Source organism: Terrapene carolina, unplaced genomic scaffold, assembly GCF_002925995.2.
Source record: "Terrapene carolina triunguis isolate 2854851 unplaced genomic scaffold, T_m_triunguis-2.0 Scaffold23, whole genome shotgun sequence".
Classification (NCBI taxonomy): domain Eukaryota; kingdom Metazoa; phylum Chordata; order Testudines; family Emydidae; genus Terrapene; species Terrapene triunguis.
In genome coordinates, this window is record NW_020664374.1 from 30,405,880 (window position 1) to 30,431,965 (window position 26,086).

The 26,086-nt window shown below is 40.0% G+C and overlaps 1 protein-coding gene across 1 annotated transcript in view; it reads left to right on the plus strand.

Moving 5' to 3' along the window:
- LOC113406167 (lanC-like protein 3) overlaps positions 1-18,247 on the plus strand; it is a 39,404-nt gene extending 21,157 nt beyond the window's left edge. Inside the window, exons 2-5 of the mRNA XM_026649222.1 lie at positions 11,618-11,741; positions 12,394-12,591; positions 16,148-16,355; positions 18,088-18,247. Coding sequence (XP_026505007.1) covers positions 11,618-11,741; positions 12,394-12,591; positions 16,148-16,355; positions 18,088-18,247 — 690 coding nt within the window. The remainder of the gene's footprint in view (positions 1-11,617; positions 11,742-12,393; positions 12,592-16,147; positions 16,356-18,087) is intronic.
- The last annotated feature ends 7,839 nt before the right edge of the window (positions 18,248-26,086 follow it).

The window sequence follows — 26,086 nt, forward strand, 5'->3', positions numbered from 1 at the left end:
ATGCATCCCAATTGTTTAGGGTAAATCAAACATTAAACACAATTGCTTTTAACCCCTGTAGTGTAGTTACAAATGTGCACTCACCAGAAGTGCTTTCTCCACCTTCAGGGTCCGGGAACAATTCGCCCTGGGAGGGTATTGGCTCCAGGGTGAGGAAAAGGTCCTGGCTGCCGGGGAGAATGGATTCTATGCTTGCTTGCTGCACATTCTCCTCCTCCTTCCTCATTCACAAAATCCTCCTCCGTGTTGCGTGAGGCTGCCACCTTGCAGGTGTCCACGGACAGTGGTGGGGAGTGGTAGGGTCCCACCCTACCACTGGCATTCAGCTGATCATAGAAGCGGCATGTCTGGGGCTCTGACCCTGAGTGACTGTTTGCCTCCTTTGTCTTTTGGTAGGCTTGCCTGAGCTCCTTAATTTTCATGCGGCACTGCTGTGTGTCCCTGGTATAGCCTCTGTCCACCATGCCCTGTGCGATTTTGGCATATATATCAGCATTTCTTCTACTGGATCGGAGTTCTGCCTCCACAGATTCTTCTCCCCATACAGAAATCAGATCCAGTGTCTCCTGTTCGCTCTGTATGGGGAGACTTTGGCAAACGAGTAAAGTGCCTGAAACCACTATGACTTATTGTTAAAGACAGCCTAGTCAGCAAGATGTTAAAAGCAAGTCTTAACCAAGGCAGGAGGGGGTTTTGGCGTGCCACAGAAAGGGCAGCTTGGCCCCGCGTCCTTCCTGATAAGAATTGTGTTGAAGTTGCTGATACATGCGTTTTAAAAGAGTAGGATATGCCTCAGGAATGTCTATTGAGGTCTCAAGGATGCAGGCTCTGGAAAAACCCACACCTGGTTAATCAATAATCAGAAGGAACCTCTTGCTCGATCATTAAAACTGCTTACTTAATAAGGTTTCTGTAAGGGACGTGTCATTGTATTACTAATGTATAAATAAGGGGAAAAAGCTTGAGATAGGGGGACTCCTTTGTGGGGGGGACTCTTCGGGACTGGTCTCTCCCTCTGGATGCATCTTGTGTTCCCCGCTGGCAGACGGGCTGCCACTGTGCCACTCAAGAGCCACACTCAGCTTTGGTAATTATCAAGGGTTGGGTGTTTTACTAATGCTGTTGCGGACGTGTGTAAGTGCTTGAGACTAGTAAAGTTTCGCTTTAAGTGAAAGCACTCTTGTGTTGTCCTGTTTGTGCCAGCCATCTATCAGTCAGATGGCCGTGTCTCCCCTGATTTATTTCCTGACACCTCCTCGCACAGAGTAAAGTTACCAAGAGTTTTGGGTTGAAAGAACCCCAGGTAACAGCTCCATGCTGGAGCTCGTTTGCGATTCTGGGACTGCATGGTCACCTGTTCTGCTGAGCTCGCCATGCTGACCAAACAAGAAATGAAATTCAAAAGTTCCCGGTGCTTTTCCTGTGTACCTTGCTAGTGCATCGGCGTTGAAAGTGCTGTCCAGAGCGGTCACATTGGAGCACTCTGGGATAGCTCCTGGAGGCCAATGCCATCAAATTGCACAGTGCTGCGACCAGGAAGGTCGATTTTAGCACTACTCCCCTCATCGAGGAGTACAGCAGTCGATTTTAAGAGCCCTTTAGGTCAGCGGAATGGGATTGGTTGCGTAGACGCATTCCTTATAAAATCGACCTAATGCAGCTAAATTCAACCTAACCTCATAATGTAAACCAGGCCTTAGAGAGACTGTCTTATGCCCTGAGGCACAAGGGTTTACATTCATTCCAAAATTTTCAGAGCTGATTGGGAGATTTAACTCCACAACTTCCATTGAGATTAAGGAGAGTTTGGCTAAATTCCCAATGGCAAGACATAGAACTGCAGAAATTTAGAAGGATCAAATGATTGAATTGAATAGTAACGCTATTTTGTTAATTTGGTTAAAGAAGTTTCACTTTGGAGATTACCAAGCAAATTATTTGTCAACTCATAGGAGCCAGTGGAGTTACTCCAGATTTACATCAGCGTTTGTGAGGTCAGAATCTGGCCTGTGAAGTTGAAATATTTTTGCAGCAGGTGTATATGTTCCTCTGAAGAGTTGCAGTGTGAATGTTTTAACATAAGTGCTGAAGTAGGTTACATAGTGTTTGCCAGCACTAAGGGACCAAATCCTGATCCAGTTAAAGTCACTGAGAGTTTTGACATTGACTCTAATGAAACCAGGTGTTGGCTCCAAATCCCTAATTTTGGTCAGTATTATCAGTCTAAATTGACCTATGAATAGAGATTGTATGGGGTGCAATATCTTCCCCAAATAATGCTATTAGTTGAGCCATGAGTGTATTAAGCAGATATTCCTAAAGAAGTATCAACAAAACCTTAGCACTCCTCACCTATCGTATTCATTATGTCACTTTATTTTCTTCCAACTTAATCCTTTCTAAAATAGTCCCTCTGTTTGTCCCCTTTTGAACTATCATGGTTGTTATGAGGAAAAATGATGGGCAAAGCTTAATGACATACACAATTGCTGTGTAAAGTTGATGTATACAATAAGCTGGAACTATGTTCAGTAAATTGGATTATTGTATAATTTTTATAGAGTATTTCAGCAGGCACTTAGATACCATAGTGATTGGTGCAGTACTGTACAAAAACACATTCATATATACCTATGTGCTCTGAGAAATATAGATGTTTGAATTATTATTGTCCATGTATCTGGTATAAATTAAACTTTTTGTTGGGTAAATAGTGAAACTCCTAGGACTTTAATAGCTCTTCCCTGTATTTCTCTGCAGAGATGGAGTAAATCAGATTCCATCAATTACATTTGAAAAAGCAAGTATGTAATCTGCTAACAAGTCATCCTAAAAGCTACCTTGATTTAAAAATGATCCCTAGTGGGGATTTTATCTTTAGAGTGTGTTATTACTGCTCTTTATCTTGGAGCTTTATCTTCAGAAATTATCTTTTCATTTGGTTTTGTTTAGTAGTTATAACACAACACTACTGTTGTCTGTATAAAGCGTTCTCTTTAGTTCACAAGCTGACAAATTCTGAAGGTGAAGTCCTGTCAATTATGTGGCTATTTTTTAAAATCCTGCTTAAGTGTAACTCCTTAGAGCACAAAAGACTACCACATTATATAACATCATAAAACAACCCCGCCATCCTCCCCTGTTCGGTGTTAAGTTGGCAATTCACAATACCATGGTAATTTACCATCTGCTAGCATATGGTCTGTTGCTGTTTTCTTTACATTTGCAGTTAACAATAGCATCCTGTTTGTTGTTGGAAAATGTAGGCGTACTTGAGCAGAGGTGCTGGAACAATTTGTATAGTGGGGATGCTGAGAGCCATTGAACCACACTGTAAACCCTGTATATAATGGAAACCACTTCAAGCCAGGGGGTGGAGCAGCACCCACAGTACCCCTAGTTCAAGCACTTATGTACTTGAGTATGACAAAAAATTAAAGAGCTGCTTATCTCCTAGGTTTAATATGTTCACTTGTTTTCTGGACTCTGTCTTTTATTTCCCTGGAGAGATGAGAAGAAGAAAAGATGAAAAGTATGCTACAAATCAGGCATATGAAAAGAGTACACAATATTTTGTCCCATTGCTTTTCCCAACCAAATGTCATCTTGGAAGAATGTTGAGAGCATTATCATTTGTCTAATAGATGGCTAGAATTCCATGTTAAATCCCTTAGAGATCAAATGCATGTACACATGATAAAATATATTATACTTCCTCTTTTGTTCCTGTTCCTTGACGACAATTTTCCAATGCCTAATTTTACTCTTATACTTTATTTAGTGGTACCTTTGAATTTAAGTGTGTATTTGTGAAATAGTCAGTAGTCTAGGGCAGTTCCTTTACAGAAGCGTACATTCTTCTTTGTATGAAAATTTCTCTGAAAACATTTATACTCTACATAACCAAACAGCATATATTTATATCTCATTGGACCTGGTCCTGTGAGATGCTGAGCAGGGGTGAAAATAAAATTGAACTCTTACAGGTATGGGTGCTGGCTCTGCCTCTCCCCCGACCCATCCCCCGGAAGGGGCGGGGCCTCAGGTGGAAGGGGCGGGGATGGGAGGGGTCAGCGTCCCCCAGCCATCCCATCAGCGCTGCCCAGGGCTCCAGCGACGATTTAAAGGGCCCAGGGCTCTGGCCCCAACCCCCCTATATCCACCTTCCCTCAGTGGCTACTCCCAGTCTTCATCGAGCCTCTTTACTCAGAAGCAAACTGGCCACTCATCATTGGCTAGGGGGTTGGACCTGCTGCCTTTTCCTGTAGCTGCAGAACCTCCTTAGGCCTTCCTGCCAGGCCTCAGCCTGGGAGGTAGCCAGGGCTGAGCTCCCCAGCTCAGCCTGCCCCTTCCCCAGCACTGCTCTGTCGAAGGTACCTTTTTCTCCTTCAGGCAGCCAGGTCCATCTCTCTCCAAAGCTGGAGAGAGACTGACTGCCATCTGGCCCTGCAGCCCTTTTATAGGGCCCAGCCTGGCCCTGATTGGCTGCCTCCCAGCCTTCTCTGATTGGCTGTCAGCCCCAGCCCTCTCCAAGGCCTAACTTTTAACTATTTCAGGGCCAGAGTGGGGCTGACTGCCCCGCTACACAAGGCTATAGCTGTGTCTCTGTTAATTTGCAAATCTTCCATGCTTGCTATTTTTAGACATGCTTTTTCATCCATCCCAGAATATTTTAATTTGGGAGCGTTCTCAACCATATGTAGTTAAAATTGAGCTCTGGATTATATTCCTGATCAGTGCTCTGTTGTAGCATTTTCTGCAGGAAAAACACTGGGTAGGTATGGTATTTGGAGATGGTTAGTCTGAGACTACACGGCTCTATTAATTAAAGCCTATAGCATCGGGGCGTGACAGAGGGATAGAAGCCAACTCCAGAGCCCAGAGGCACCTCACACCTCCGGGCTGCTCCATTTGCAGCATCATTTCCCAGCCCCAGTAGAAGAACTGGGAGCTATGCTTTGCCACTTCCCTTGGTTAGGAAGGGAAGCTGGAGCTGCTGGGACCTTCTATTCCCTTCTTTAGGCCTAGGGAGTGCATTGTTAGAGCTGGGTGGCTACAGGCAGCCATAGGAGGAAGTTGCGGGGCAGTAGAACAAGAGTATTCTGGATCTGGCCTTCGTCTAAGTGGAGGACTGTGTGAGGAACGGAATGGCCTAGGAGAGGGGAGGCTGGAGGAGCCAATGATGTTTGTTCTCTCTCCCTTAGGATGATCCAGGATAAGGGGAGTTTGGAACAAGGTGACTGTAATTTTTCCTTTACTTGCTCAAGTGTTGAACTCTGAGGCAGAGTAAATGGATGGAGGCCATCCCTATAGGCCCAACTCACTACTCTCACACTCTCACCCCATGGCGTGTAGCCATGGCATTAGTTATGCTCCTTTCATGTTTTTAAGGCTTTGTTTGCAGCCCTAGGTCCTGGAAATTTACTTTTTGTTTTTCTTTAAAGGGCAAGTTTGAGTGCAGAAGATGATGACTTTGGTGCTCTTTGCCCCAGGCAAGTGAGATATGCTATCATAGCATGCTAGCAGTTATGAGAGTGTTGGACTGTCTTCTTCAGCAATTATCTGGTTCCCTCACCAGGGATAAAGTGCAGCCTGTGGTTTCAGGTTGGAATCAGGATTAGTGTCTCATAAAAGAGAGTGGCCCTCTTGTTGTTGTATTGTTGCCAAGACAAGGGACGTGAGTCAGAAGAAAAGAAAAAAGGGATCTGACATTTTTTTAAAGAAAAAAGTAATGTTGCCCCTTTTCAACCTAAGCAGCTAGTCAAATTGTGGGGCTCTGGGGATTTTCCAGATAGAAATAGAAATTGATAGTCGGTTACTCTCTTTGATGCAGTCTTGTTTATTTACAAGAAGTGCACAAAGTTCTGCTTCTCTGAATACAGGAGAAATCAAGAACAAAAAGAGTCGTATCTGAGCTTTCAGCCTCTGTAATCAGCAGACCCAGAAACTCTCTCTTTAGCTTTTTCCAGGGTCATACTGTGCTCACAGGCTATTGCTTGGCTTTCTTGTTTTTTTGCCTCTCCCTCTCTTTGTCTGTTATCAGTTTGTGTGTTCTGCCTTTCTCTTCTTAGTGATGTTACAGCATCAGCCAATCTGCATTAGCAACAGTGCAGTGCCATTCTAGACGGTATCACTTGAGAATCAGTACTTCTGGGAATGGTGTCAAAAATGTGATGTGCCTGCCACTGTTTGGAAGGGATGCAGATAGCAAAATACTTCTACTGCACTAAAATAGTTGTATACCAATCAAACGGAAGTAACATTGTGGAGAATTAGGCCCTTGCCATCTTTGTAACGGTGAAGCCTTCCAATCCAGACAGGAGGCCTCTGGTTTCCTTGGAGAACCCACATCTCACACCCTTTCAATTATGGCTTCTGTTTTGGGATCACCTGAAAGACAAAGAGTGAGCAGTACATTCCATGAAAAGGTTCGTGAAACATTCACAGCTGCTGCTGGCCTGGCAGTAAGAGACAGGGCTTACGAGGCTTGAGAACTGAATGTTGGTGTTCTGCAATGCAGCACACTGTCATTAGACTACTGGGCTGGCCCCAGCCCATCTTTATGCTGGAGTCAGCTGGCCTCCTTCATACAAAAATGTTCTTCATTTTACAGCTAGTGTGCATGCGATAGCTGCGTCAAAAGCTCCTTCTGCTGGGTGTTCAGAATACTTCATGATGAGATTTCAAAACAAAGCCTTTTGATAGTACGGCTCAAATTTCAATTGCTATTTTTGACATATTTCAAGAAATATATGGTTGAAATCATTTAGATCCCTTTATTAGAGTAACATCAGGGAGAGATTTGATCTGTTAAGTCTATAGCCAGTAACTTTTACATGCATAAAACAAGGCTTCTGGTATCATGCAATAAATGCAAATGTTACATTCTAGAACAGTGGTTTTCAACCTTTTTTCATTTGCAGACCCCTAAAAATTTTTGAATGAGGTGCGAACCCCTTTGAAAATCTTAGACATAGTCTGCAAACACCTAATGGCCCATGAACCACAGGTTGAAAATCACCATTCTAGAACTATGATCACACAAATTATTAAATAATAATACTTGGCACTTACATAGTACTTTTTGTCATAGATGTACACAATGCAGTACAACAATATAGTTGTAACAAAACAAATCAGGCAGCAGGTATGGTACACAGTACTATATAGTAGTGTTTCTCAAGGGGGGAGTCAGAACCCCTAAATGCAGTCATAAAGGTCATGAGTTGTTGAAAAGTGTATTATAATCTTAAGCAAAGCAAATCTCTCTCCCCCACTCCCCACACACCCTTACCCTTCAAGGTAAGTATTCTCTATCAAACTCTATGCGCGTGCAAGCGCACACACACAAATGAGATAGGCTTAACATTGTCCTCACTGATACTTTTTTTTTTTTTTTACTCTTTTATGGTAAATGTATAAAAGAATCATGAAAATGTTTGACTTTGAATAAAGGGTGTCCAACCTGAAAAGGATGAGCAATTCTACCATGTGGTAATGAACAGCCAGAAGGGTTAAATGGTCATTATAGACCAAACACTTCCCGGTGGGTTTTTTAGTAAGGTTTTATTTATTTACTGAATGAGATGCTTGGCTTAAATTAGTTGGGAACCTGTTGCTAAACACAGGGGGTGTCTTCATGAAAGGAGACAGGTACTCTGGACTGACAAAATAGACAAATGGAGAGACTATGGACCGAGCGTAGTTAAGTCCTTAAATGGTGTATTTAAGGGTGATTGAGAAAGTAAGAGCTCTAGGAGATCACTTCATCCATCACCAGAAAACAGTAGCTGTTTAACACCACACAGCAACATTACTCAATGTTTCAGAAGAGAAAAAAAGCCTTTCCTACTCAACTGAAATTGCAGGGAAAATGTAGGCAGGCAGATTGTAATGATCTGCATTGAAATGTAGTGAGGATATTAAGATTAACACGTCTACTGTTATTAAAGATCCCATAGAACTTTTTATATCCACATAAATCTAATCTGAAAAATAGCACTTGCAGAAGTGCAATGCTTCTCACTGCCATTCAGCTATTGCCTTAAAGGGAATAATGCCACCTACTGAATGACCAACGTGTATTAAATCTGACAGCCTTTGAAGTGGCCTGGGAAAAAACAGTTTACCAGAATTACAGCTACCTGAAAGACAAGGATTTGTATGGATTACGAGAGCATTTCCCTACTGGCCTTATTTTTTTCACCATCAAACATCTCACAGATGGTTTGGAGTTGGTTGGAGTTGGTATACAGTTTATCCTTCTTAACAATTTGCAGTTGGTGCTTCTGTCTATTTTTTTGATGGCTCAAAGGAAAATCACAAATAAAATGCAATACTACAGTAATTTCCAGGGAAAAAAATATTAAAATGGAGTTAAGATTGAGAGCATATATCAATAATTTAGGATAAAAACATTACAGAGAAGTCATTTTCCCAGGCAACTGTGAGCCGAGATTAAATTTAAAAGAAATCCAAGTGTGTTTATGGAAATGCACATTAAATAACCCAAGCATGCTTAATTCTGCCCTGTAATAATACCATGCAATGATCATATGGTTGTGTTTGAGGTCCAGGATTAAATGACACTGTTTTTTTGTTTCTTTTTGTTTTTTTAAAGACACTGTGATGGAGGATCTGAGGACAAGCCCCTAATTCATATTTCTTTTCAAAAGAAAAATTGTTTAGGATTCTTAACACAAGCCTAACTGAAACTAAGAGTAGTTATCAATGGTTTACTGTTGAACTTGGAGGACATATCCAATGGGCTCCACAGGGGTCAGTTCTGGGTCCAGTACTATTCAATATTTTCATTAATGACGTGGATAATGCAGTGGAGAGTATGCTTATGAAATCTGCAGATGATGCCAAGCTGGGAGGGGTTGTAAGCACTTTGGAGGACAGGATTAGAATTCAAACCTTGACAAATTGGAGAATTGATCTGAAATAAACAAGATGAAATTCAGTAAAGCCGAGTGCAAAGTACTTCACCTAGGAAGAAAAAAATCAAATGAGCAGCTGCAAAATGGGGAATACATGGCTAGGCAGTAATACTGCTGAAAAGGATCTGGGGCAGGGGTAATCAATTAGTTTTTGTCAAAGTCCAGATTTCTTGGTGAAGGCCTAGATTCCAGAGAAAATAATAAAAAACCCCAACAATAATAAGTAAATTTAAAAGATTTTTGGGGTCCGTTCAAAAGGGTCTGGCAGTCCAGATTGGGCCCGCGGTCCACCTATTGACTACTCCTCATCTGGGGGTTATAGTGGATTACAAATTGAACATGAGTCAACAGTGTGATGCAGTTGTGAAAAAGACTCATATAATTTTGGGGTATTTTAACCAGGGTGTCAGGGTGTTAGACCAGGGAGGTAATTATCTTGCTCTACACTGCACTGGTGAGGCTTCAGCTGGAGTACTGTGTACAGTTCTGGGCATGACAGTTTAAGAAAGATGTGGACAAATTGGAGAGAGTCCGGAGGAGAGCAACAAAAATGATAAGAGGTTTAGAAAAGCTGACCTCTGAGGAAAAGTTAAAAAACCTGGGCATATTTAGTCTTGAGAAAAGAAGACTGAGAGGGGGAGCTAATAATCTTCAAATATGTTAATGGCTGTTACAAAGAGTACTCTGTGTCTACTGAAGGCAGGACAAGATGAAATCTGCTTAATCTATAGTAAGAGAGATTTAGGTTAGAGATATTAGAAAAAGCTTTCTAACTATAAGCATAGTTAAGCTCTAGAATGGTCTTCCAATGGTGTTTGTGGAATCCCTGTCATTGGAGGTTTTTAAGAACAGGTTAGACAAACACCTGTCAGGGATGGTTTATGTATACCTGGTCCCGCCTCATTTCAGGGGGCTGGACTAGATGACCTCTTGAGGTCTCTTCCAGCCCTCCATTTCTATGATTGTATGATAATCACAAAACTGAAAAGAATTCAGAGCCATTGGTGCAAACGCAGTGAACCTAAGGTGACTAGACTAAGGTGATACTAGCAATAAATGAGTGAAGTCTATGATTATTAATAACCTTATTCGTTTGTATTGCAGTAACACTAAAAAACTCTGATCAGGGTTCTGTTGTGCAAGGGGGTGTACAAATATCACAGTCACTTTGAGCAGTTTGTAGCAGAGAACACTTTATTTGGGTATAAGTGAGGTAACAGAGAGAGATTTTCCAACCGTTTTCTTCCTGTCAAGGCCTAAATAACACCAACTACATTCGCCTCATTTTGCTCATCCGACAAGGGTGCATAACTTTTCAAGAACATTGCCTGCATACTTGACAGTTCAAAAAACATTCTTTAAAATGAAGAGCTCATTATAAGTCCTATAGCACAAGTAGTTTATTTGAGACTGTTTGAAAGGAGCAATGGTAAGGTTATCATTAATTTTTATTTCTGTTACTAGTCCTGTCAGGATTCATTATATTCCTTTTTTATTTCTCTGCCTCCTGATGTCACTTTTCTCTTCTATTTCTCTCTTCACAAGAGGGGAAAAGGGATTATTTGTGAAATGCTTTTTTCCTACAGACTACACCTGAATTAATGATTCAGGCAATTAAAATGCCTAGAAATGAACCTCTCTCAGCTTCCTTAGTGAAGGTCAGCCAGTAACAGATGTGAGTGGTAGAGAGGAAATTGCTAATGAACACAGGAAAGTGCATATCATTAGAGCCCTAATTAAGAAAATGTAAAACAGATTCCTAATTGACTACTGAGATACAAAGTCTGTTCTTGAAAAAGTACATCTCCTATGAAACAAATTAATAGGTAGCCACCTTTTCCTTCTAATGCTGTAAGGTGGGCCATCATCCAATTATTTACCAATCAATAATCACAAAGGCAGCTTTGACCTGTTTGTGGTGATAAAGCATTGCAAACAGCTACCCTCTAACCAGCTGTACAACCACTAACCACTTTATTTTCAGAAATGTTGCCTTGAGATAAGAGGTATGCACCCAGACATGTAGTGTGATAGGCTGTTCCTTAACCCAAGTGTCTCCTATACCAACACTTAATCCTCAGCTACAACTACAAATGAAACAAACAAGAAAATGTAATGCGCCTTCCTCCAATTTAATACCTTCTCCCTTTCTTCTCGTGTTATGTTGCTTAAAAGCTCCTTACATGTTGTTCCTTATGCCTGGAACAGCCTGTCAGCATTCATCCACCAAGCCCCCGGCTCCTCCTTACAATCCACTTTTTCTAAGAATCTCTCCTTTCTCCTTGTCATTAGTAACTGCACACTCTCCATTCCCTGAGCTGTTGTCTTGTCTCTCATCTTCTGCTTGTTTATCACATTTCACTTAGACTGTAAAATCTGTGGAAGAGAGAGCATCTCTCTTTCATTGGGCCTTACTCTGATCCCATTGAAATCAATGGGAATTTTGTCACTGACTTAGTTGAAGCAGGATTTAGGCCTGTATGTGTGAGACGTTGTGTAATCCTACCACACTATATAAATGATTGTTATTGTTAATAACATTACAGCATACATTCTAGCATGCACACAGAGGCAATGCTCTAATATATGTGCCAGGATGAAAAAGAGGGAGCTGTATAACTTTTAAAAGGGAAAATTGTTATAACAATCTGTCTCTTTTGGTGTTTTCTGCTTAGATGTTGACCCCAGTGCAGATCAGATCAATTTGCCAGGCTATATTAGAATCTGGGAAGCAGTATGCTGTGAAGAAGAGGAAACCATGCCCACTCATGTACTCTTATTATGGAACAGAATACCTTGGTGAGTAGAACATACCAACCACTTAGAAACCAAGGCATTGCTTTGACACCAAGATAATAGACCACTTAGAAACAAGACATTGGCAGGCAAACAATGTGTATAGTCTGCTTTTCCTAACAAACAAATGGTCATACAGGTAAATGGACAGATATTGTTTGTGGGCCATCTAAAATGAATGCAATGATTAGTGCTAGTTATACACTGCATATTCCACTAGGCTCCAATATTTCCCTTCTGCAGAAAAACTTGTAATAAGGGAAAAATCCATAAACTTTGTGAGACTCCTCACTGGGTTGGGGCCTTTGCCTCTTTGAAGCGAGGAGTTTGCAGCTGTTATGTATTTGTGAAATGCAGTAGAGAAATCTTTTATCTGCGCTTTAATTTTCATTATTCTCAAATGTTGCCACTCTATAGTGAGAATGAGTGAATTCATACTGAGTTTTTCTTTAAATGTAGGAATCTGAAAGATGTAAGTGGTAACAAATCTTTGAGTTGCATGTATAAGACCTTTACTCAACACAATATTATAACTGTCAAAACAAGACAGAACACCCATTTGCACCACACAGAAATTATTTGCAGTAGAAAGAGGCAGTGTGATGGATCTGTGATCAAAAATAATAATTCTTTTAACCATTTCTATTCTTTACAGGTGCAGCCCATGGCCTTTCATCCATCCTTCAGATGCTGCTGTCCTATTACGAGTACCTTCAGCCTGCAGATCAGGAGCTTGTATGGCAGAGCATTGACTTTCTTATGGACCAAGAACAGAACAGCAACTGGCCTCCTGAACTGGGAGAGACAATTGAGCGGGAGAATGAGCTTGTGCACTGGTGTCATGGAGCTCCAGGTCCTTTTCAAATTGATGCTGTCAAGTAGCCAGATGTTACCAATTACATGCTTTTCACACTAAATGATTCCATTGAGAAAATAACGTCAGGTCAAATTTTACTGATTTTACCATTTATGTCAAGCAGGAAAATTGTTCATGCTTTTTTCAGTTAAGCTTTTTTGTTTATTACTGAAGTAGGTGGAAGATCAGGCAATGAAGGAAGTTCCCAAAACTCTTTGAGGTACTTTCAAATATGTTGTTACAAAAGCCATTAAAATCCAATAGTACAATATGTCACCTGATGACCTAGCTGTAGTGCCCTGTACTCTGATACAAGGAGCCCAAGTATGATCTCTCTATTCCAAGCCCTTGCTCCCATGCATAGCAGGGACTTCAGTGCATGATATATACGAGTTACAAGGCAAGTCCTGGTTGGCTGGAGGATGAAGGTAGCCTTAGTGTACTGAAAGGGGCACAGCCAATACCAGACTTTAGTATTTATGGGTGGGCCTGGAAAAGTTTTTTGCCTCTTCCCCTCAAACATAGCCTATTTCTGTTATTGCTATTGTACACTTATGCACAGATCTGACCTAAGGATTTTTTTATGGGAAGGGAAGTAGCAAATATGTCCAGTGGCTGGAGATGGAACACCTACATGGGGAGGGCTCTGAGTTGCTCTAGAGAATTCTTTCCCAGGTATCTGCCTGGTGGGTCTTGCCCACATGCTCAGGATCTAACTGATCACTGTATTTGGGGTTGGGAAAGAATTGGCAGAGACCTGGCCGGGGGGTGTGGGGGGTGTTCACCTTCCTCTGCAGCATGGGGCACGGGTCACTTGCAGCTTTACACTAGTGTAAATGGTGGATTCTCTGTAACTTGAAGTCTTTGAACCATGATTTTAGGACTTCAGTAACTCAGCCAGAGGTTAGGGGTCTATTACAGGAGTAGGTGGGTGAGATTCTGTGGCCTGCAATGTGCAGGAGGTCAGACTAGATCGGTGGTTCCCAAACTTTAATAACTTGTGAACCCCTTTCAATAAAATGTCAAGTCTCGCGAACCCCCTCCTAAAAATGAATATTTCCAGGGATTTTCTCCTTCATCTGAGTATAAATTATAAAAGCAGTGATCTTGGAAATATAAAATGTGTTTTTATGACATGCTTATTACACACTATTAATTATTAATTATTATTTATCATTACAGAATTTGTATTACATTATGAAAATGGCAACACTCTTCCAAGATCTCACTTTCGTAGCTTGTATCACTTTGAATAAGCCTGTTATAAGACAAGGCTCCTATGTTTCATCAAGGAGTATCAGATGTGAAACAGCATGAACGTATTTAAGAAGACAGCTCAAAGAGTTCCTCCTACACAAGCATTCAGGTCTTGAGCAGTCCAGGCAAACAACGCACGTTACAACAAAGCTTAAACTTGTTCTTCATAATAATTTTAAAAACCATACTAGCTGCCTATTTAATTTTAAAAACAGCAAAAAATATCCACCTCCCTTTCCATTTCTTATAAGGAATCTTGACGTTTAAATCTCCTCAGTGTGATAGAAATGCTTGCTTTGATCGTCTTAGCTCTTGGATGTTCAGGGGCTTCGGGCAGCTGGCCCTGTGCTGTCTGGGGTCCCTAGGGACAGCTCTGTCCGCCATTAGGGAGTTTTTTCCCGAGAACCCCCTGTAACATTTCGTGAACCCCCAGGGGTTCACGAACCCCAGTTTGGGAACCACTGGACTAGATGATCATGATGGTCCCTTCTGGCCTTAAAGTCTATGATCTAGGAGTATGCACTAGCAAAATGTTAATTGTGGAATTTCCCCAAATTTAAGAGCTCTGGGGAGGAGGGGAAGCTTCTGTCTGAGTTCCATGCTGACTCCAGTTGAGGCTCTCACTCTTGCTTTAGCAGTGTTGCTTGTGCTGTTATATATTGAAATTACTTCCCACCAGGACATAGTGGCTAACTGTTCTTACTGGCTTTGTAACCTAAACCTAGGAGATAGCAGCAAAAATTGACACAGTGCTCCAGTACCATTCATTTTGTTAAACAAAGTTCAGGAGCAGAGATCCATGTATTTTAAATATCTTTTTTTCAAAATTGCAAATAGTGCAACATGATTAGAGCCCTTAACTGTGCATTCTGCGGAAGCTTTATCTTTTTCCTGACGTGTAGGGAGTGAAGGTCCCTCTTTCCTGATCCTTCCCTGTGGGTGAAGGGAAGTGAAACCAGCTTTGTTCAGTTAATTTCTCTCTTGGAAAGAAAGAAATTTAGACTCCAATGGGAGTTTGGCCCACTGTGTGTGTGCTGGTGATATCTGTGTGGCAGAGGCCCCTTTGGTAGGCTCACCTGCCCTCTGCCCACATCTCCCGGCCAGTACTTCTAACACTATAAACCATGAAGAAATTTCAAACGGCCACAATCTCTCATTACGGAACAGCCGACTGGATGAAAGTTTCTTGCTTCCTCCTCAAAGGCGAATATTTCCCCACAAAATTATACGAGTTTGTGGTGCAGGATGGGCAGTATTTAGTCCTGTCCCAGGGATCGATTGATAGTCTGCTACCTCACAACACAGCAGGGCTAGAGCTGGATGATTTATACCATTAGAAAACAGGGGCTTTCCAGTGGGATACAGCACTTACTCTTAGCCCTCGGAGCACCAAGATATCAAGTGGTTAAAATTGGGATGTTTAATGGAAAGTTATTTGAGGTAATTTTTAGAGCCTTCTAAATATTCTGATTTTCCTTTCCCTGCGAGTCCTCTATGTTGTGCGCTTCATCAATCATGAGTAATGCAGCCATTACTCAATACCACACCACTATATAGTTTGTATATGTCACTGAGAGCTATTTTTAAGTTTTTTTGAGAACTTGAATTTTTTTTAAAAATTCAGGCTGTATTTGTATCTCTTCTCATGTAGCATCTGTCTTTTAGTTACTGTGAATCCAACCGCACAGTGATCACATGGAGATTATAACTAATAAAACTGAACCCCCTCTAAAAATTACTTAAAATGGCTTTTTCATACATAAAAAGGACATTACTGACAGCCAGCATCTCAGGATCTGCCAGGGCTAGAATAAAGTGCAATGTGTCCCATTGGAAAGGGGGTTCGTTCTCATTTCTAGCTCTGTAGAATTGAGAACTACTGGGTCTTAAACCGGTCATTGTTGCAAGACTGATTATTGCCCATCCTTGATCTTGGGTCAATGTGATTTGGTGGGGGAACTCCACATCTTTGGGAGAGAAGAAAATGTCTTGTCTTGTGGCTGGCTGATTTAAACACAAAAATGTGGCTGCTGTTTTAAGCTGCTCGGGGGTTTGGAATGTTAGTCCTGGAATGAGATCAGCTAGTGGGGTGATTGCATGTGAGACTTTTAAAGGTGCATGATAAATGCAACTTATCACATGACTCTGCTACCACCCTCACATATGTGGTGTGTACACTCAGGTGAATATATATCATAGATGAGAATATCCATATTATTATGTATTGATCATATAACATTATACCAGCTGGACTGTACTTATAAAAACAAAACTGATTTCTCTGCTGTTTCCCTAGGTATTGCATACCTGTTTGCTAAAGCTTATCTGATTTCCAAGAAGCCCCAGTATCTAGACACTTGTATCCGCTGTGGGGAACTGACATGGCAGAAGGGCCTGCTGAAGAAGGGACCTGGAATTTGCCATGGAGTGGCTGGTAGTGCCTATGTGTTCCTACTTCTATATAGGCTTACTGGGAACTCTAAATACATCTACAGAGCACAAAGGTTAGTATTCTCACCATTCAGCAACACCTCACTTTGGCTTTGGAGTTTATTATTATTATTGAGTTTGGTGAAATACAAAGAACACTCTCAGAACCTTGCATAGTCTATGGCCACAATTCCTTCAAGTAGCTTAAATCTTTAAACATCCAAAACAGAACTAAAAATGCCCAGAGCCAGCAGAACACAAAACAATTTAAACAGGGACATTCTGTCTCTAGAGCCGAACATGCTAACAGATTTTACATTCTAACAACCTATTTCTTCCTCAGACTAGTCCAAACTCTTTTTAGGATCTGCATCCAAATAGGGCCATGAGCAATTGATTACATTAACTGATGAGGTGCTTGTAGTGGGACTCCGCAACCCTTTACTGGGATTAAACTCAAAAGGGTCCATGCTACTTATTGACTTTTTGTACCCCCCCCCCTATGGTTGCCATGGGGGGTGAGGGCTAGAGGAATGGCTCTAGATGGCACTGAAGTTCTGAATACTCAGAGTCCCCAAATATGGTTTGGATAAACACCCGCTAAGTATGGGACTAAGATCATAACTCATCTAACATAGACTATTGAGTAGGTGTCATGTTATTGACTTTTAGCCATTACCAGCATGGGTTGGGCCTGTTCAGAAATACAGCAGTGAAGATCTCCATAGCCTATGAACAAATACCTGAGAATTCTAGCTCTTGCTACACAGCTGAGTGAAATGAACTGCTGGTTTCATTATATTGATTCTCTCTGGTTTTCACAACATGTGACACTGTCTGTCAGTACATAGAAGTGCAACTAAGCCAGGATCTTGCTTCTCCACATCTTTTACACATACACAGGCCTCATTCTGCTCTCAGTTTTACATCAGTGTAACTCCATCAACTTCCTATTTATACTGGTTTAAAAGGGATGAGGTCTATGTAGAGTTATAGCAGGGAGCAGTTATTTTTAGTTCAGATTTTTTTCTGACATATTGTAGCTCTTTTAAATGATGATATGTTTGTTTCCGTTTTCCTTAGCAAGCAGGAAATGGTTCCGGAATCACAATGACTTATTTTCAATGCTGCTCATTTTATAGTATTTTGAGAGTATTTCACCTGCTTAATCATGTCTGTAATACAGGGCTTTTCACATCCATCCAGAAAGCACTGCTGTTCTGTGTCCTGCTGGGTCCTGATGAAACAAAGACCAATATAAAAACACTTTTTAAAAAAACCCTTCCATTTATACACTTATAAATGTTATACAGAGACACAAAAAAGCTTGTAGATCTCAGATGGGCACCAAGCATGTCAAATATATAAATACAGATTGGAACATTTCTGTTCTTGATCAAATGGACCTCAGTTTAGTGAGGGGAAAAAGGTGTAAACAGATTTGCAGATAATGTCAGATAACTAGCAGACGTGAAACTACACCTCTACCCTGATATAACGCTGTCCTCGGGAGCCAAAAAATCTTACCGCGTTATAGGTGAAACCGTGTTATATCGAACTTGCTTTGATCCGCCGGAGTGCACAGCCCCGCTCCTCCCGGAGCACTGCTTTACCGTAATATCCGAATTTGTGTTATATCGGGTCGCGTTATATCGGGGTAGAGGTGTATTAATATTCTTCCTATTGAATGTGTTGACGTGAAGCCTTCTAATGACAAATGAACAGATACACAAGAATGGCACCAAAGCCAGTTGCATAAAGAGAGAGGTAATAAAGACTTCTTTTTTTGTCTTTACTGTTTCTTAGGTTTGCAGAGTTCTTATTTACAGAAGAATTTAAGGCTGGTTCCCGGGCATTAGAAAACATATATAGTCTGTATGAAGGCTTCTCAGGGACTGTGTGTTTCCTGATTGACTTGCTGCAGCCCAACCAGGCCGAGTTCCCTCTCTTCAGTGTCTTTGTCTAGAGAAGGGTGTTCTCCAGTGCCACATTGGAACAGCCATGCACAGGGCACCTGCAGTTTCACTTATCTGTAAAGGGAGGCTATTTACAAAATAAGCCACATTCAGTGGTACCACTAATGCTAGCCTTAATTTTGCTGGGGGGGTCAGGAAAAAGCCTAAATATACTGGGGTTTGGGGAGGGAAGTATGTGGTTTTTAAAAAATTAACAGTTTAAAAATAAAAGGGGAGAATGAAGTGGTTTTTCAAAATTGAAGTAAAGTCTTCTGATTATTCAAATGAGAGTGAAAGAGGCATTAACAATCTTTAACGTGATGGTTATACAGAAAAACAAAATGGAAATCTGAACAGTAGGGACATGCAAGGGAAATAAAATGATTAATCCAATGGGTTTTAAAAGAGACCCATAAAATAGGACATTATACATCTATGCTCTTGTAGGTGACACAGACAGGTCACTAAAGTATGAAAAGGCAAAATCTGAGATTTCTTAATTAAACATTTCCTAGTACTAGTACCACCTTCCCTAGAAGTACCTATATCTTGGAATCTTTTCATTGCCATATGCATATAATAGCAGTTATACAGCTACATTCTGTCTTTAATTGCACATGTACCATATTACTGTTGCAGTCAGTGGGGTTTCATGTATGTATTCATAAATTTGACCATGAGTTTCAAAACTCTGTGTGTGCTAAGAAACACTAATCCCTGTCACCACCTTATGGTAGTAGTAGTAGTACTCCATCTTTTTATCAATATCTCTTCTTTCATGAAGAAGATCAACAGAAGCCATGTAGAAGACTTGGATCACTAAATTCTGTAGCAAAGGTCTTACAGAGACAAGGTGGGTGAGGTAATGTTTTTTATTAGACCAACTTCAGGTCAGACTTGAAGAAGAGCTCTGTGTAAGCTCAAAAACTTGTGTCTCTCACCAACAGAACTTGGTCCAATAAAAGATATTATCTCATCCACCTCATCTCTCTAATATCCTGGGGCCAACATGGCTACAACAACCTGCAAATAGAAAGGGTATAGAAGTCAAGTGCTAGTCTCACAGTATCAGATACTAGGTAATATTTCTTATTGCCAGTCATCGAAAAAACTGCCTTTAATCCATTATTTGAACTGTAGCATATATATGGAGATTGACAAAGTGATTGACAAAATAATTTCCTGATGAATTGGGGTGATACACTTTAGAGATACAAATTGTATGCAGACCTTTGATGGAACCCCAAATACTGGGCTTAGGAGAAGGCTGATAAAAAGTTTAAAACTAAAGCCACTTATTTCTCTGGTTAACACAGTAATGTTGCTAATGTACCACACAAGGTATTGTATATGCCCAAATGATTTGTGGCTATTGAGATCTATGGTCAGTCCAGTAACACTGCACTAGCATGGATAGGTAGAAATTGTATTTTATTTAGAGAGAGAGAGACTATTTGAGACCTAAACAAAATGCAAATGTAGATTTGTTAAAATACTGTAGCAGCAAATGCCTGTATTTACAATATATCACACCAATATATTTCTTTATACTGGAATACAGTAATATGATTGAATTTAAGGGGAGAGTGGGAAGGCTGATAGGTCAAAAATTACACCCAATGGCTTCACGTGTACAAACTGACACGTGCATAACCCTATCCCAGTACTCTGCTGATCTGCCATTCCCCTTGCGTTTTTACCTGGAAAAGATTCAGCTTTTCTTAGGGCCTGATCCTTTAAGGATTCCCATTGACTTCCATGGCTTTGGATCAGGCTATAGGATGGACTCAGACGCTGCAGCCCTTATATATGTTATTAATCCTTACTCACTCCCACAAGCCCCTTTCACATAAATTTATTTAATGGGATGACTTGGATGAGTAAGGGCTGAAGAATCAGACCCCTGTTGTATGGTGGTGTGGTGCAGTGTTAAGTAGTTATTTCACCCCAGAAGTAGCTGCATTTTGAGTAATGCATTTCAGTGGTGTATAAAGCAATCTATTTTTGTATCAGTCTGTCAAGCACTTTGGGATCCTTGGAGGAAAGGGAATGTCAGAATGTACAGTACTATCAAAATGCAAAGTGTATCATTACTTGCTTCATTGTTGTGTGCAGAGGCAGTACATCTCACATGTATGTACCTATTGTGCTGAAACCTGAAATCAGTGGGAGAACAAGGATAAGTAATATGAATGGGATTTGTCTCAGCATGTTCAGATGTGTGCCCAAGATTGGAGGTCAGCCCAATATCCCAGATCTGTTGCTAGTCGATCACTCAGCTGAGAAGTTGGGATCTTTTTCTAGGTTGCACCCCGTGTTTTGGATGGCTAACAGATTTTTCAGAATTTGGACCTTTTTAAATGTGTTTAGGAAAGGTGAAATTTTTGACCTGTCAGTTTTATCCTTGTAATCTGATATTTAGGGCCCTACCAAATTCACAGTCCATTTTGGTCAATTTCATGGTCATAGGATTTTAAAAATCATAAATTTCATGATTTCAGCTATTTAAATCTGAAATTCCACTGTGTTGTAATTGTAGGGGTCCTGACCCAAAAAGGAGTTGGGGAGGTCGCAAGGTTATTGTAGGGGAGTTGTGATACTGCTACTCTTGCTTCTGTGCTGTGGTGGTGGCACTGCCTTCAGAGCTGGGCAGCTGGAGAGCGGTGGTTGCCAGCCGGGGGCCCAGCTTTGACGACAAAGCCACCACCAGCACCAGTGCAGAAGTAAGGATGGCATGGTATGGTATTGCCACCCTTACTTCTATGCTGCTGTCTGCAGAGCTGGGCCGTCAATCAGCAGCCACCACTCTCTGGACGTCCAGCTCTGAAGGCAGCGCAGAAGTAAGGGTGACAATACTGCGCCCCCCCTAAAATAACCTTGCGACCCCCCCTGCAACTCCTTTTTGGGTCAGAACCCCCAATTTGAGAAACGCTGGTTTCCCCCCGTTAAATCTGTATAATACAGGGTAAAAGTACACAAAAGACCAGATTTCAGGGGGCGAGACCAGATTTCATGTTCCGTGATGTGTTTTTCATGACCATGAATTTGGTAGGGCCCTACTGATATTATTTAATTCTAAACTTATTTTGTACATAGTATTCACGCAGTTAAAATATAAAAGTAATAATATCCATGTTGCAGTATTTAGAAAGCTCCTCTAATTGCTTTTTATTCTATTGTGAAAAACAATCTTGGAAATACTTTTTTTTTCTTAAATTAAAACAGAGAATTGGATTCTGCTATCATCTGGACTCAGGGCTGTTTTAATCCTGCAGTTATTACCTTCAGCCTTATTTACAGATGCAGACTGAAAAAACAGTGTTTTTGGTATATAAAACCTAAGAACCACAATGCACCCAATTCAGTCAAAAGCAAAAAACCTAGAACTTAAAATCTATTTATATAGCAGCAGAGTAATCATCACATTTTAATTTTTTCTTCATTATCTCCGGCACCACAAAACCTAATTGTAACCAACTAGCTATGTCTCAGGAGTTTTCACTGCAGATGGAGATCTGTGTCAAAACCCCAAACAAATCTAGAAAATGGAATAATTACAAAAATTCAGATCCTAAACAAAAATTGAGATTGTTACAAGACTCTAAGTTTTCAAATAGGAACTCGGTGACAATGTTTTAAATATTTGGAAAAAAGTAAAAATATTCCGTAAAGGCAATGAATTAGATAACTCTTATTTTGCTATTCTATTATGTTTAATTTCCAATAGGTATAGTTTTATTGATCTTTTTAACTTGTCCTTATAAATGGCAGGAATTGCAAGTGTTAAGTATTCATCATCTGTTCTCTGATGGCTTTCTATCTCTATCCTTTTGCAGAGTTCATTCTTTCTGATTTACATTCAGTAAGGAATCTCTCTTCTAATTTGCCATATATTCTAAAAGCAACCGAAAACAAGTTTACAGGCTTTTCTTGTGACCCTTGCTCGTGAAGGTAATCTTTAGCCAGCTGGGACTAATTGTGAGAGTATCAACTACTTGTGTAAGGGTTGCACTGTGTTTATTATCCATTCTGCTATAAGAAAACAGATATAACCACTCTCCGTTTTCAAAAGCCTCAGGCCCATCCTGTTCTTTTGAAGTCAAAAGGAGTTTTGCCATTGACTTCAGTATGAGCAGGGTGAGAACTCTTGTTTATTTCAGCATTTGTAAAATAAAAAATATATTAGAGTCTCTTGGAACTTAATTGTTTATCATTTTAATCCTGCATTACCTTTTAAGAAAACCGCCTTACACTGCTTTAACAGTCAAGTCCCCTTGTTTCTTCCCCCCCCAAAAAATAAACAAAAATTGGAAAACAATTCAATTTAATTCTTAATAAAATGCTTGTGGTGCAGTTGCATTAATTTAGACGTGGCTCTGCCTCAAGGATTGAAAAAACTCAGCACATATTTTCAAAGTTTCTTTAGTAGCAAAACAATTAATGAATTGATAGTAATGTACAGTTAGATATGTAGGGTTTGATTTCAAAACTGTATAAAGGAGTTAGACACCTCATTTCCTCTGGGAGTTGGGTGCCTAACTCACTTAGGCACTTCTGAAAATGCTAGCCATAATGTAAATCTGGAATTTCAGCTCTTTCCTCCTCTTAACTCACATCCACTTGCAAATTCCCCTCATACTTACCCCTGTTGCAAACTTTATTGTAGCTTTTAAGAGGTAGACAAATAAACAACTTGTCTGCAGATGTCCGTGTTTCTGTGAATGAGATACAACAAAGTGAAAAGTTTTCCTATGTTCCATCCTTACTGCCTTCAGAGACTAACTGTGTCACCCCCAGGCTGAGACAAAACGTCTAGCAGAAGTTACCCCTTCCTGCTCCAGAACCAGAATCTCACAATTTGAAACATCATAATCCTGTGCAGATTCTGCCACCATGCTGTGATAATAGTATATGTTAGGAGAACCTCACCCACTTACCAAAAGTAGAACACGAAATGGCAGAATCTCTTTTACACATTAAAGTAAAATCCCTTAATGTGTTTGGTTGCTGAAGTATAGGCCATAGGAATTTAAGTGGTATAAAAATGTTTCTGATAATGCTTTTTTAAAGCAAAGGGGTTACGCTTTGCCATACATTGTGTGTTGTTGCTTATTTATGGTGTGTGCGTATCCTGTTATTGTGTAAAGTGGTAGAATAGATATCCGCCTACGGCGTATATACTATTTATGACTGTTGGCAAATCATCTGCAAATGGTTACTGTTGAATAATTTATTCTATTTGGTGATAGAACTAGATCTGAAATATTGAGGTTTAGTGATTTTAGGATTCATAGAGCCAGGTACAATGTGTAATTTTCAGCAACAGAAATATGAGTTCTATCAGATACTTACTTACTGTTTTTTTTTTTCTAGCACTCAGGCTTTCAGCATCAGGAATATACTTATTTTATGCCATTGTTTTAAATCTCAGCTTTGTCTACATGGTTCCCCCCCCCCCCCCCTTTCCCCCCCTCCACCCATGTTATGAATCACTTCAGAAGGCTAGATTAGCAGCCCAACTCCTTTGTTTTTGAAAACAAAGCACACTACTGTAGGGCTGTCTATTTTAATGTAAAAGGAGATTGTCCACATATTAGTATTATGTTACTTTCTCACTCCCTGCTGGCCTCTGCTCATTGGCTCTGCCACTTCCCTGATGCTAAATATAATCATTGGACTGTATATTGATTGTCACTGACTTTTCAAATCCGCGAATGTAACAAAAATGAATTTGTAGAGAATATTTCCAGTTCTACCGTAATTCATTTCTACTAAGACAGTCACAAGAGGGTGGGTAGAATGGACTAGTGTTCCAAAATATACACCTAAATTATCCTTGGAAATATGCAAAAATGAACAAAGACACTGGTTACCCTTAAAGACTTTTCAGTTACCTTTGTAATAAATAATGTCACTTTCATATTCCTGATACTAAATATATAGAAATGCCATGGATAACAGGAGAACATTGATTATTTTCAAAGGTCACATTGTTAAGTTTTAAGTGTGACCACTGTAAGTGTGTGCAAAATATAGAGTTGCAGGTGCAAATGGGATAATTCTCCAGGCAGAGACCCATCTGCACATGTAGTTACAGGGTTTGCAAACATAATTGCATGTTTTATGCATGTAGTTATCTGTTTTGACCCATGCATGCATCACTGAGAGTACATCTTAGTTGCCCATTTTTTAAAATTTGACCAGTAACATTTATGGACAAAATGTCTCTCTCAGATCTATAGAGCAGATCTCAACTCTTATGGTCAACTCCACCTACCTGTCCTGAACGTCTATTGACATAATATCAATGGGTTTTCTCCTCCTATACAAAGATCACAATATCAGAGATGAGAATTGCTGTACAGATTTAAGAGATGAATCTTGCTGTCATGAACCACATGGATGAACAACCATTGGCTAACACCACTGGTTTGCATTGCTGTGAGAAGAAATTTGAGTTTGTATTTAAATATTCTGGATTGAGTAGAAAGTAGCATTAAGGCTAAACTGAAAAGAAATGAGCAAACGTCCAAAAAATACATTACTAAGGGAACAACATACTGCAAAGCCATAAGCCAGAAAAACTCAGGGCCCACAAAACAATACTGCATTTTTGGGATGTGAATAGGCATTTTCCAAGAAAATAGCACAGATTTTGCTTTGTTGCACAAATATTGTACAGTATGCACTGTACTTAACAGATTTCTGCTGCCTTGAATCAATGCCAATTATAGCAAAGTCATCACAGGTATACTCACTGAAAACATTCTGTCCATATAGGAATTGTCTGTAATTGTATCTAGTGCTATCCATTCATATAGATTAATTTAATAAATGGAATTGTGAAGAAATGCTCAATATGTGTGCGTATTCCAAAAAAGGGGTTGAAGTACACAAACTTTTTGAACTAATAAAATTCCTGCCTAATTTATATCCAATGGTTATCATTGTCATTACTAGTTCTGTATTCTGTTTGTAACATTGCCAGTCATGTTCTGAGAAATCAATACATCAATAAGAGACGGATTTATCCTAAAGGAGTAAAGGCTCTAGTCTCTTATTAACAAATATAGAGAGCCCACTGACGTTTTTCATGTGATGATTCAAAGAGAAAGCTAAGGCAATTAGGTTCAAATACAGCAATACAAATAATATGGCAGAAAACTACTTTTAATTAAAACATATTTTGCATAGCAATGTGTTGATAGTTGTATAAAAGATATTTTATAATACAATGATATTCCTACACAATGTTGCGTATCATGTACCAAAAAACATTTTATATAGAAATCCTGGGGTCAGTTGTATACTATATATAGGGAGACAGGAAATCTTAAATATTTCTGTTTCATATCAGGCAAGAATACTATATGAATTAAAATTAAGTTGTGCTTCAGTCTTCATTACCATATAAATATGTCTGTTGGGGGAAAGGTTTGCACTAACAATGGGCCTGATTTTTCTACTGTGTTCAACTTTGTGTAGTCATTTAGGGCCTCATCCAACTCATTGAAATCAATGATAAAACTCCTGTTGATGTCAGTGGTGCAGGATAAGATCATTACATCTATGTGAAGTAGGTGTGAAACTACCATTCTGGGCCCCAAGCCTGCAAACCCTTATGCATGCATTTAAGTTTAGTCACATGAGTCGCACATTGACATCAAGACTCACCGAAGTCAAGAATATTCACGTAAGAACAATTCAGCACATGCTTGTTTGCATGATCAAGGCCCAGTTAGATAGCATTTTACACCTGCTTTGGCCCGATTTATCTAAAAATATACGTAAGTGAGTACCAGCAAGTGTACAAGGGAAAGTAAATTACATTGCTAACATAGATATTATTT